This window comes from Neoarius graeffei, chromosome 13 (genome assembly GCF_027579695.1).
Source record: "Neoarius graeffei isolate fNeoGra1 chromosome 13, fNeoGra1.pri, whole genome shotgun sequence".
NCBI classification, from domain to species: Eukaryota; Metazoa; Chordata; class Actinopteri; order Siluriformes; family Ariidae; genus Neoarius; species Neoarius graeffei.
This window is the reverse complement of record NC_083581.1, coordinates 23024869-23038859: the sequence shown is the minus strand read 5'-3', so window position 1 is coordinate 23038859 and position 13991 is coordinate 23024869. Positions and strand designations below refer to the sequence as shown.

Sequence of the window (13991 nt, the reverse complement as noted above, 5' to 3'; positions counted from 1 at the left end):
ATACCTTTTCTGGATGAAGACTCATTTCAATTAATTTCACACCCATTTCAAACAAGGGGGCACACGTGCAATGTGAGGTGGTTCCTTGATACACAACCAAAAAAAAAAAATTACATACCCGAGTCCTCGGCTGGTTCATATGGCCCAGCATCGGTATCACCCTCCTCCTCACGCACAACTCCACTCAGGAGGGTTTCCCCTATAATGCCAGCCAGTTTTTGATCCAGTGGGGTGAGCTCCGGCTCCCCTCCCCCGCGCCCGTTGCACGGACGCTTTGGAGGTGTGCCGCGATCCTCTTCTTGGCGTCTACCTTTATGTCAGACCTTTTTTTTTTTTTTTTTACCTCTGCCATAGTACGGCCTTGTGAAGCTACAGAATTGACCGCATCGGCCACATGCTGCCATTCACACGGGGTTTTTTTTTTTTTCGCATTTGTAACTCCCGTATTATGGCCTCCAAACAAAACAGCTCGACGCTGCTCCACTTCATCTACTAGCACTTCAACTTCACAGTCGGTGAAGTTGCGCTTCTTTGTCTTTCCTTCTGTTTTGGGCATGTTGTCCACAGATATCAATATTCATTAAGGGCGTTTCGCTGAATATTTATAGGCAATTGTGGGTGTGTCTTGAGGTACGCACAGGTGCCGCAAATTTAGAGTGGATTGTGATTTATAAAGGGAAATTGGCGTGGAATGTGCGTGCGCACGGTTTTATAAATCAGATTATTTCTGTGCGCACGCACATTCTGAGTTTCGTGCGCAGGCCATCTTCTGGCGTAAATCCTGCGCAAAGTTTTATAAATGAGGCCCCTGGTCTTTGCCTATATGTTCATTGGCAAACTGTAGTCTTGTTCCTTCTGAACAGCAAAGGCTTTTTCCTATCATGCCTCCCATGCAGGTCAAATTTATCTATTCTCTTTCTGATTGTAGATGTATGCAATTTCACACCAACCTGCAAGAGTTACTTGCAGATCCAGTGATGAAATTTTGGGGTTCTTGGAAACTTCTTTTAGGTCTGCTCTTGGGCTGAATTTACTGGGGTGGTCAGTCCTGGACAAATTGGCAGTTGCTTGAAATCTATAGCACTTGCTGATGATTTTCCTTACAATGGAATGATTTATTTCTAATAATTTAGAGATCTTTTTAAATCCCTTGCCAGATTCATAGGCATCCACAACCTTTTACTGAGAACCTTAGAGAGCTCTTCAATAGCAACACACTTCAATAGCAACATGATCACCAGACCCGGAATGTTGGGTTTAAAGGGCATATCACGGGTAAATTCAGGAGCAAGATCAATGTAATTCTCTTATATTAAACTTTGGTCAAATATCTGTCACATTTTGCATTTTGTTAAATTTTTTTACCTTGCGCAATACCAGAAAAATTCAGTTGAAATCAAGCCATTTGAGGCGAATTCGTCCGCTTCTGAAAAAACTTGGCATTTGGATTTCCCGGGAAACATTGATTTTCGTGACATCATCTGTGGGACGCCGCCCTCTGAATCCTACGTCAGCGCTGGTTTGTTTATGAGAAAACGACCTGGTGATTTTCTGCAAATTTCTTCAACGTTATCACGCAATTATTAAAATGGTTAACAGATGTATCGTAGGAGGGTGTAGCAACACCAATCATGATGGGATTAGTACTCATCATTTTCCAAAAGACCGGACATTGAGAGAGAAATGGGAGCACTTGGTCTACACAGGCTGTGCACTGAAACCGTGCAAAGCTCACGCAGCCTGCTGGCGCTTCCGCAGATAACGTCACGATTCTGGCTCCAGACTCCCTTGGGATTTTTCTAGACGCATTTTGTTATTTTGTTTTTTTTCTGCTGTAGACAGATGGCCTTGTGCAAAATTACCCTTCTGGATGAGTGTGTAAAGGGACATACTTTCATATAAAAAAAGAATAAAATTGGTCCAGAATATTAGCCTGGCAAACCAGACTAAATGTGAATATTTAGTCTGGCCTCACTCGTAGACATTTCCGAAGGGTGGGGGTGGAACAACCCGCTGTCTTTCAAACTGTCTCTGTGTGTATAGGCCAACGCTCTGACCAATCAGCGCAACAGTGACTGTGATGTAGTCAGAGCGACAGAAAGCAGTGGGGGAGGCCTTGAAATAAATAATTTTTCAAAATGCGTATTAATTAATGAACAGGTTCTAGATATTAAGAAGTTTGGAGATAATGACCACAAGTTTGGAGTCTGTACCACATACTTAACATACACTTATTTTTTTCAAGTGTTTTTCAAGGGTTTGCTTAAACTGTTTTTGAGAGTTTTTATTTTTATTTAGTGGTGTTTGGTGAAATAATTTCCCTTAAAGTAGTTCTAGAATTTTAGAACCCACTATTGATGAAAATGTAGTATAAGGGTATATATTCAATGTATGCAAATTAAAAATAAAAAATTTCCCCATCAAAAGGGTGTATTTGAGCGACAAAACCGAGCTTCTGGGAAGCATTTCCTGAAAATCCCAGTCGGGAGTCACGTGACCGATGACGTAGTAAATTGACCAGGATGGCAGCATCCAGTATAAACACAAGCGAAATGAGTGAATCAGACAGCGATTATTCAGACGAAATTGCGTCTGAAGACGAAAGTGAATTGTGTTCCAGTCGAGGTGAGTCGATGCACAACATTTTTTCTACTAAATCAGAGGTCTGGGCCGAAATGTGCGTCGTGATTGGCAGTATATTTGGGGCGAACCGATGGCGTTCAAGCGGCCTTTCCAACAACACGGAAATGACTGCAGCTGTCAAAGTCTGTTTTGTGTGCGTTCGGAGCTTGGGGAGAAGAAAAATGCGGGCCTGAATGGGGACAGTCACGGCTGTATCGTAGAAGTGCAAAGCAGGAACTCGTCCAGGGATCGTCTAGTTCTTGTTTAGTTAAAGAACCCTTTAATTGTCCTAAAGGTTCGGGAAGCTCGTTCAAAGCGCGCCTCAAGATTCTCCCATGGACTATAAAAAACACTTTTCCCTTTACACTCACCAGCATAAATATGTGCACTAGCCTTCAACTAGCACCAGTCTGCCCTCGTCCGCTTTACTTGCCGGTTCCACTCACCGAGATCGTATCCATTATTCTGATCAGGATCAGGGAACTGATGCAGAGATACTCCGTCTTTGTTGGTTTTAGAACAGCTGTACGCGACACACTTTTTTACCATTCTTTAAATTCGTTTCTTAAGACAAGGATTTTTTTAAGATGTTACCTTGACACACACACGGACTGGCCAGCGGGAGTTTTCCCGGTGGGCCGGTGGTTCAGTGTGGGTCGGCGGAGAAAAAAAAAAAGCAGTTGCGCGCTGGCCTTTAATATGATAAGCAATGTTAACAGTTTCTTTAAGAAACTGTTCTTTAAGAAACTGTTAACATTGCTTATCATATTAAAGGCCAGCGCGCAACTGTGTTTGGTTTTTTTTTTTTCTCCGCCGGCCCACACTGAACCACCAGCCCACCGGGAAAACTCACGCTACTCCTGATGGCCAGTCCGTGTGTGCCTTGACAGTTTCGGCGATAAACTTCCGCCTTCTTCAAAACAGTCACCAGATGTCGAGTGGTGACGTGTCTTATCAGCTGATGTTACTCTAAGGAGGCGTGAACGTCCCGCCCAATTTGACAGGTAGTTCACGCCTCCTGCTGTCAGGTACAGCAGGAGGCGTGAACTACCTGTCAAATTGGGCGGGACGTTCACGCCTCCTTAGAGTAACATCAGCTGATAAGGCACGTCACCACTCGACATCTGGTGACTGTTTTGAAGAAGACGGAAGTTTATCGCCGAAACTGTCAAGGTAACATCTTAAAAAAATCCTTGTCTTAAGAAACGAATTTAAAGAATAGTTTCAATAGGTAGACATAATGAACTTTCACTACACACTTTTTTACCATCGTATACAGTGGAAATAATCCGTAGATCCGCGAATTGTCACTCACAGTCACAGTATGTACAGGCAGTGAGCTGTCTAGCTTGTCAATTTACTACGTCATCGGTCACGTGATCGCGGTGCGATGTTTTGCTCGTGGGCTATCGCAGAAAATCCTCTATAAAATCATAACGGATAAACATTTTTGAGTAATTTTTTTTGTAATATACTACAAATATTAGTATTCATCGTTACATGCAAAGGCGATTTTCAAATTCTAGAACTACTTTAAATTTAAAATAATGGGAAAATAAGAAACAATCAAAAAGTAATGTTTCAAAGCTGTTTATTAATTCTTCGTACTGCACAAACTAACCCCATCCTTTTGGCTACGAGCGGAGCCAGCTGGTAGATCAGACTTTTGTCATAGCCGGTCGGCAAAACAGCAAAAATGTCCTTCTTGAAAAGGAATGAGCGGAGAGCCTCTTCCTGCTCATGTTTCAACGAAAACTCCAAGTCTAATTCTTCTAAAACTGATTCCAAAGCAGAGTCAAACGTGTGCTGTTCACTAGCCGTAGCCATCTTTCCTGTTGTGCTTTCTCCAGCGTCGTGCAGCTTTGTTGTCACTCCTGCAAAAGCCCACCCAAAGAATCCAAACAAAAACTTTGCGTTGTGATTGGCGGGCACGATTTGATGCCCGGGGTGTTTTGTTGATATGGTGCGAGGCTAGACCCACTTGCAGGCAAAAAATATTTTTGGCCGCTAGGCGGGTGGGTCTAGTTTACTAGGCTACCAGAATATGCCCTTTAAATAAGATGGCTTCCACCTGCAGCTCCACCTGCAGGAGATTCTAATCAATGGCACCTAATCTGGAACACCTGAGTCTAATTTTATTGACTTGAAAGTGTGATAAATGTAAGGGTATATTTATTTTTTTGACTGATTTTATTTTTTAATTTAAATTATGAAAATGTCTACAAAATGTTAATTTTATGTCATTTGTTGGAGTATATCACCTTTATCTTTAGGCACTGTATCAAAGAGAGTGAAATGTTTGCTTGTTTAAATATGTTGAGAAAAATCACAATTTCCATGGGATGTACTTATTTTTTCACATGAATGTAAGTTACATAAGGAACAAAACCTGACAGGGTGTACTGTTATTGGAAATGAAGTAACAGTGGGGTGATTTAATGGTGTTGCCATCACAAAGTTGACAACTTTCCTATAACATGTCCCAAGGTGTTCTATTCCTATTATTTATATCACAGCAATTTTATTTATTAAAGAACATGACACTGTCAGCCCTGCGATAACCTGGCGACTTGTCCAGGGTATACCTTGCCTCTCACCCATAGTCAGCTGGGATAGGCTCCAGCTTGCCTGTGACCCTGTAGAACAGGATAAGTGGCATAATGGATGGACGGAAAGAACATGACACTTTTTTAAAGTCAATGTTGTGGAACGTCCATGAAACAAGTTAGCTCCTGTTATATAACGTACATGATAGCAGCTATAAACAGCCAATCATAACTTGTTGCCAGCCTCTGAAAAAAAGGAAAGCACTCCCATGGCTGAAAAAAATACTGACTGTTACAAAGAGTTGTAAACAAAAGATGCTCAAATCTTTGCCTCTACATTTTGATGCTCAAATTTACATCAATACTAAGCCCTCTCATACCGTACCACCCTCCATCCTGGTCGATTGTCTCGGTGCCGTCAAAAGCTGGATGACCCATAACTTTCTCAAGCTTAATCAAGATAAGACAGAAGCCATTCTCATATGCACCCCGATATCCTACATAAACTGGCACATTTATAATGATCCATCCCTAGTTATTTCACAACTACCTCTGTGGAAGTTTAAAAAAAACCCCAAAACAACTACTACTAGGAGTCATAGTTGATTCCACACACTCCTTTGACTCTCATATCAAAAATATTACCAAAACAGCTTTCTTCCACCTTAAAAACATCTCCAAACTTTGTTCCTCTCTCACCTTATTGGCTGCCGAGACACTCGTCCATACATTTATTACAGTGTATTGCAAAAATATTCATCCCCCTTCATGTTTGTCCTGTTTTGTTGCATTACAAGCTGGAATTAAAATGGATTTGGGGGGTTAGCACCATTTGATTTAGACAACATGCCTACCACTTTAAAGGTGCAAATTGTTGTTTTATTGTGACACAAACAATAATTAAGATGGAAACCCCCCCCCAGAAATCTGGAGTCTGCCTAGGTATTCACCCCCAAAGTCAATACTTTGTACACCAACAAAAGTTGGCTCTACAGCAATCTTCAAGTTATGCCACAGATTCTCAATTGGTTGGAGGTCTGGGCTTTGATTAGACCATTCCCAGGCATTTAAATGTTTCCCTTTAAATCACTCCAGTGTAGCATTAGCAGTATGTTTATGGTCATTGTACTGCTGGAACATGAACCTTCATCCCACTCTCAAACCTCTGGCCAACTCAAACAGGTTTTCCTCCAGAATTGCCCTGTATTTAGTGCCATTCATCTTTCCTTCATTCCTGACCAGCTTTCCTGTCCCTGCATATGAAAAACATTCCCACAGCATGATGCTGCCACCACCACCACACATCACTGTAGGAATGGTGTTCTCAGGGTGATGGGAAGTGTTGGGTTTATGCCATACTTGGCATTTCCCATGATGGCCAAAAAGTTCAATTTTAGTCTCATCTGACCAGAGAATCTTCTTCCGTGTGTTTGGGGAGTCTGCCACATGCTGTTGGGCAAACTCCAAACGTGTTTTCTTATTGTTTTCTTTCAGCAATGACTTTTTTTCTGGCCACTCTTCCATAAAGCCCTGCTCTGTGGAGTGTACGGCTTAAAGTGGTCCTATCAACAGATACTCCCATCTCCGCTGTGGATCTTTGCAGCTGCTTCAGTGTTATCTTTGGTGTCTTTCTTGTATCTCTGATTAATCCCCTCCTTGCCTGGTCTGTGAGTTTTGGTGGGTGGCCTTCTCTTGTCTGGGCCATATTCTTTCCATTTTGCTATAATGGATTTAATGGTGCTCTGTGGGATATTCAAAGTTGGGTGTATTTTGATAATAGCCTAATCCTTCTCCACAACTTTGTCTCTGACCTGTTTGGAGTGCTCCTTGGTTTTCATGTTGCTTGCTAAGTAGTATTGCAGAGTCAGGGTCCTTCCAGAACATGTTGATTTATACAGACATCGTGTGACAGATAATGTGAGACAGATTGCACACAGGTGGGGGGGGGGGGGAATAATTTTGCAAGATACTGTACTTCCAGTTTAGACTACTGTAATGCCCTACTCTTTGGAGTCTCAGCAAAGAGAATTAATCAGCTACAGTATGTCCAACACGCTACTGCAAGGGTGCTCACCCGTACCAGATCATGGGATCACATCACTCCCATCTTCCAGCAATTACACTGGCTCCCAGTACCACATCCAATATGAAATCATTTTCCTTGTTTACAAAGCACTCCATAACCTGCCCCCTTCCTATCTATCAAATCTCCTAACTCTGTACAGACCATCTTGCACCCTGCACTCCACTGATGCCCATCTACTAGCTATCTCCCCTCTAGGCTTTGCTCCATGGGTGATAAGGCATCCAGCGTGGCTGGCCGTAAACTTTGGAGTGCCCTTCCTCTAGCACCGTGCCAATGCACAACACTATCCACTCTGAAACTCTGCTGAAAACACGCTTCTTCAGAATCACTTTCCCCACTGCCTCTTAACTGCTCCCACTGCTTCAGAAAATTGCCTTTTCCGTATTCCATAGTTTACTCCCTTTTATCTTCAGACTGTCCACCCTTGTTGTGTTGCCTTTCCTTTGTGGTGCTCTTTGGTACCTTAAATGTTTTTGTTATTTATTTCTGCCTGTGTATCTGTGTTCATTGAGTATACAGTATTCTTAATTGTTGTGTACTGTGTCCAGGTGTTCTGACATTTTAATTGTACAGTGTCCTTGGGTATCTTGAAAGGCGCCTCTAAATAAAATTTATTATTATTATTATTGGGTGGCACGGTGGTGTAGTGGTTAGCGCTGTCGCCTCACAGCAAGAAGGTCCTGGGTTCGAGTCCCGGGGCCGGCGAGGGCCTTTCTGTGTGGAGTTTGCATGTTCTCCCCATGTCCGCGTGGGTTTCCTCCGGGTGCTCCGGTTTCCCCCACAGTCCAAAGACATGCAGGTTAGGTTAACTGGTGACTCTAAATTGACCGTAGGTGTGAATGGTTGTCTGTGTCTATGTGTCAGCCCTGTGATGACCTGGCGACTTGTCCAGGGTGTACCCTGCCTTTCGCCCGTAGTCAGCTGGGATAGGCTCCAGCTTGCCTGCGACCCTGTAGAAGGATAAAGCGGCTAGAGATAATGAGATGAGAATGAGATTATTATTATTATTAAAGACAATAATGTATTAAAACAAGTGCATTAATTTAAATTTGTGATTTGCCATGCATTAACAGATTGGTCTAGGCATGATGCAGTTTGGATTTGTGGCCATATACCTCTCGGAGTCATTTGTTCGTGGGTTTATGACAGCTGCAGGGCTGCAGATCCTCATATCTGTGCTGAAGTACATTTTTGGGATCACAGTACCACCATACAGTGGTCCTCTTGCTATAATTTATGTAAGTATCATTCAAGATTGTAATGAGAAATATTAACCCCTAATCAACTCATCAACTGTAATGTAATCTTCTATGTCTTTTTTTCAAGCTCATAAACATGAACTGCCATAACATTATGACTGCTGACTGGTGAAGTGAATAACATTGATTATCTCATTACAATGGCACCTGTCAAGGGGTGGGATATATTAGGCAGCAAGAGAACAGTCAGTTCTTGAAGTTGATGTGTTGGAAGCAGGAAAAGTGGGCAAGCATAAGGATCCGAGCAACTTTGACAAGAGCCAAATTGTGATGGCTAGATGACTGGGTCTGAGCATCTCCAAAATGGCACATCTTATGGGGTGTTCCTGGTATGCAGTGGGTAGTACCTACCAAAAGTGGTCCAAGGAAGGACAACTGGTGAACCGGTGACAGGGTTATGGGTGTCGAAGGCTCAGTGATTTGCATGGGGCACGAAGGCTAGCCTATATGGTCCAATCCCACAGAAGAGCTACTGTAGCACAAACTGCTGAAAAGGTTAGTGCTGACACAAGCCACAGCATTAGCAAGCCACAGGTGATGGATCCCCTTGTGAAATCTGTTATTGTATCTGCTGCTGTCATATAGGACTCATGGTGCACCAAAGGATTCACCAGAGAAGAGAAAGGGGACGCAGAATTCGGGCTAACAACGGGCTGTCCTAAGCAAGTAAGTAAGTAAACTCTTCTGTGGGATTGGACCATATGGACTAGCCTTTGTGCCCCATGTGAATCAATGTGCCTTCGACACCCATGACCCTGTCGCCTGTTCACTGATTGTCCTTCCTTGGACCACGTTTGGTAGGTACTAACCACTGCATACCAGGAACACCCCACGAGATGTGCCATTTCGGAGATGCTCAGATCCAGTCATCTAACCATCACAATTTGGCCCTCATCAAAGTCACTCAGATCCTTATGCTTGCCCATTTTTCCTGCTTCCAACACATCAACTTCAAGAACTGACTGTTCTCTTGCTGCCTAATATATCCCACCCCTTGACAGGTACCTTTGTAATGAGATAATGTTATTCACTTCACCTGTCAGTGGTCATAATGTTATGGCTGTATGTACTTTTCTGATTTCTTCTTTTGGTATGATGTTTTTTCTTTCTGTTTTTCAGACCCTCATAGACATATGCAAAGGCCTGCCCAAAACCAACATAGCTTCCCTGGTGTTTGCCCTTGCCAGCTCTGTGGTGCTGATCATTGTAAAAGAACTGAGCACTCACTACCGTCATAAAATCCCCTACCCTATTCCCATAGAGATAATTGTTGTAAGTAAATAGTGAAATGGCTATAGGACCATGTTGTTGTAATTATATATTTAGAGGAGAAAACAGTGGACCAATTAATATTGAATTATATTGAGTTTTTCTTTAATTAGCAATACTGATAATATATGTTTTGCTATTTCTCAGGTGGTGGTAGCCACTGCCATCTCTGGGCCATTGCACCTGCCTGAGAAGTACCACATGGACATAGTAGGAGAAATACCTTTAGGGTGAGAGATATACCATACAGTGTCTTACAAAAGTATTCATCCCCCTTGGTGTTTGTCCTGTTTTGTTGCATTACAAGCTGGAATTAAAATGGATTTGGGGGGGTTAGCACCATTTGATTTACACAACATGCTTACCACTTTACAGGTGCAAATTTATTTATTTATTTAAAACTGTGATACAAGCAATAATTAAGATTAAAAAACAACAACCCCGAAATCTAGAGTGTGCATGGGGATTCACCCCCAAAGTCAATACTTTGTAGAGCCACCTTTTGCTGCAATTACAGCTGCAAGTCTCTTGGGGTATGTCTTTATTAGCTTAGCACATCTAGCCACTGGGATTTTTTCCCATTCCTCAAGGCAAAACTGCTCCAACTCCTTCAAGTTAGATGGGTTGTGTTGGTGTACAGCAATCTTCAAGATATGCCACAGATTCTCAGTTGGTTGGAGGTCTGGGCTTTGACTAGACCATTCCAAGACATTTAAATGTTTCCCTTTAAACCGCTCCAGTGTAGCGTTAGCAGTATGTTTATGGTCATTGCCCTGCTGGAATGTGAACCTTCATCCCAGTCTCAAACCTCTGGCCAACTCAAACAGGTTTTCCTCCAGAATTGCCTTGTATTTAGTGCGATCCATCTTTCTTTCAGTCCTAACCAGCTTTCCTGTCGCTGCAGATGAAAAATATCCCCACAGCATGATGCTGCCACCACCATGCTTCACTGTAGGAATGGTGTTCTCAGGGTGTTAGGTTTGCGCCACACATGGCGTTTCCCATAATGGCCAAAAAATTCAATTTTTTTAGTCTCATTTGACCGGAGGATCTTCTTCCATATGTTAGGGGCCTCTGCCACATGCTGTTGTGCAAACTCCAAACATGTTTTCTTAAGCAAATACTTTTTTCTGGCCACTCTTCCATGAAGCCCTGCTCTGTGGAGTATACAGCTTAAAGTGGTCCTATGGACAGATACTTCCATCTCCACTGTGGATCTTTGCAGCTCCTTCAGTGTTATCTTTGGTGTCTTTGTTACATCTCTGATTAATGCCCTCCTTGCCTGCTCTGAGTTTTGGTGGGCGGCCTTCTCTTGTTAGGTTTGTAGTGGTGCCATATTCTTTCTATCCCCCCCATTTTAGTTCCAGCTTGTAATGAAATAAAAACAGGACAAACACCAAGGGGGATGGATACTTTTGGAAGACACAGTATATCAACTGGATTGCAGCTTTACTTTTCCTGTTGTAAAACCTTGCTTATGTGTGTGCTAAGTCACAGTGTCTTCTCTTAGGTTTCCTGCCCCAATTCTGCCTATAGTATTGGATTGGGAGAAAATGTTAAGTACAGCTTTTTCACTGGCCATTGTTGGATATGTCATCAATTTGGCCATGGGCCGGACACTAGCCACCAAACATGGTTATGATGTGGATCCCAATCAGGTAAACTTGTGGATAAAATTTTGGCCAATATGTGACAGCAAAGTGTTAAGGTTTCCATATATGACTGCTTTCAGTGTGTAATAGCAATGAGTCAAAACAACCAATCTCATAGAATAATCTTGAATAAATTTCACTGTTGAAGCCAAGAGGTCCAGTTACCTTCACTTACTATTACTAGATCAAATCAAATCAAAATTGTATTCATCAATGATGAATATGACATCATTTGACTTCTGTTAAATCAGTTTATGTGAGTTTGTTTTATTTCCTGCTTCGTAGGAAATGCTAGCTTTGGGCTTCAGTAATTTCCTGGGAAGTTTCTTTAAGATTCATGTGATCTGCTGTGCTCTGTCTGTCACACTAGCTGTGGACAGTGCAGGAGGTTCCTCACAGGTAAGTGACATTTAGGTGGCTCTTAGTTGACAAATCTTGAAACCAGACTGACTTCTTCTTCTTCTAAAATGCAATATGCAGCCTAAATCGTAAGTCATAAAAACACAATACTTAATCACATGGTGCAGAATTCCCACTATTATTCCGGGAAAGGACCATCATTGGCTTGATGGTGGTGCTATAGCACAAAAGCTTGTGTTGTCTTACATCTCAAGGACTTACAATCAAAATTCTTATTTCCTCTTCTTCCTTTGCTCCTGCTGAATTCTAATTTCCATCATAGTGGATTATTTGCTAATTTGCATCATCTGCAAAACCTACTTTTGTGAACTAGTCTGAGTATTTTTGACTGATCTCAACAAATCTGTTGTCAAACTATTCAGGAGTTATTCAGAGTTATTTGGGAGGTTATTCAGGAATGATCAAAAACATGATGACATTTGTAAACAATGTGCCCGCTGCATATCAATTGAGGCAGAGCTTAATTTACTCAAACAGCTGTAATTCATGAATAAATTTGTGCATTCATATGAAACTTGAATGGCATATAGAGACGATTCTGAGCTGATCTGTAAAGTTTGGGGCATGGATATGGCTAAGGGGTAGGGCAAGGTTAGAGGGCCTGTTTCTCATGAACTGTAAGGCTGATTGAGCTGAAATTTGGTATGGTGCGTTTTCGTGCTAATCTGTACATACAGTATGTGGCTTTTTGAGAATAACCTGATCACTTTAAAAAAAAAAAAGACATGGTCATCATTAGCCAGTCAGATTTCAGCAGGTATTTGATGAAGCTATAATTGAGCTATCGTCACAAAACTTGAATGGTAGGATTAAGTATGGCTCCACTACTATTTGATGTAATCTCCCTGAAATTGGCCACTGGGGCGTGTGTGTGTGTATGCATGTTTTCTTGTTTTTCCTTACAAAAGCAAGCATATCTCTTGGAAAATAAGAGCCACAGTGAGATTTCTTGTTATTGCTGATTCCTTTGCTCAACCCATATAAATTTGCTATTTGAATTATTTGTAGGCCCCCTATTCCAATTTACAATAATTTTCACAATATGCAACCCCTACCTTTGAGCACTAGTCCTAGGATTTTTGCAGGTTGTCACAAATTCAGTATCAAAATACTAATTTTCTTTTTTGATGAAATAGGATTCATCTTAAGGTGATTTTAAAAAAAGGACAGTGTGAAACTTAATAGCAATCAATTTTGTAAACAATATGGCTGCCAAATGCCAGTCATCCCAAGTGGTACTTCATAAATGCCTACATGGAATTACATAAAACTTGAAATGCATGTATGACATAGGATTCATCATGAGGTGATTAAAAAACAACAACAAAAACAAACCCACAAAGCTTGGAGCTTAACCACTGAAAAGGGGCAGAGTTGTGTTGAAATACTGATTTCTCAGAAGCCAAAAGTCTGACTGTGTTGAAATTTGGTGTGCTGCAACAATGTGCTACTCTGTAACTGGATTTTTGATCACCACTGAATTACTTCAGAAACATGGCCACCTTCAGCCAACCAGCTTTCAGCAGGAATTTCACACAACTATCATTGAGCTATTGTCAGAAAACTTCACATAAGTGTATAGATTCTTTATTGTTCTATGTACATTGTCACGGACTGGCCACTGGAGTGATGTTTGCTAAGACTGTTTGGATGCTGCAGATCGCTGCTTGTGGCTATTTTTAAAAATGTTTTTATTACACACTCATGTTAAATTAAGTGGAAAATTATCTCATCTCATTATCTCTAGCCACTTTATCCTGTTCTACAGGGTCGCAGGCAAGCTGGAGCCTATCCCAGCTGACTACGGGGCACACCCTGGACAAGTCGCCAGGTCATCACAGGGCTAACACACAAACACAGACAACCATTCACACTCACACCTACGGTCAATTTTAGAGTCACCAGTTAACCTAACCTGCATGTCTTTGGACTGTAGGGGAAACCGGAGCACCCGGAAGAAACCCACGCAGACACGGGGAGAACATGCAAACTCCACACAGAAAGGCCCTCGCCGGCCACGGGGCTCGAACCCGGACCTTCTTGCTGTGAGGCGACAGTGCTAACCACTACACCACCGTGCCGCCCTGGAAAATTATTCTTCTTAATAATAATAATAATAATAATAATAAAGCCATAT

General features: G+C 42.0%; 1 protein-coding gene across 1 annotated transcript in view; it reads left to right on the top strand.

Annotated features, from left to right (window-relative positions):
* The window catches only part of LOC132896493 (solute carrier family 26 member 9-like), a 103036-nt gene that overhangs the window by 4122 nt on the left and 84923 nt on the right, over positions 1 to 13991 (top strand). Inside the window, exons 5-9 of the mRNA XM_060937355.1 lie at positions 8328 to 8492; positions 9633 to 9785; positions 9930 to 10012; positions 11293 to 11440; positions 11720 to 11833. Coding sequence (XP_060793338.1) covers positions 8328 to 8492; positions 9633 to 9785; positions 9930 to 10012; positions 11293 to 11440; positions 11720 to 11833 — 663 coding nt within the window. The remainder of the gene's footprint in view (positions 1 to 8327; positions 8493 to 9632; positions 9786 to 9929; positions 10013 to 11292; positions 11441 to 11719; positions 11834 to 13991) is intronic.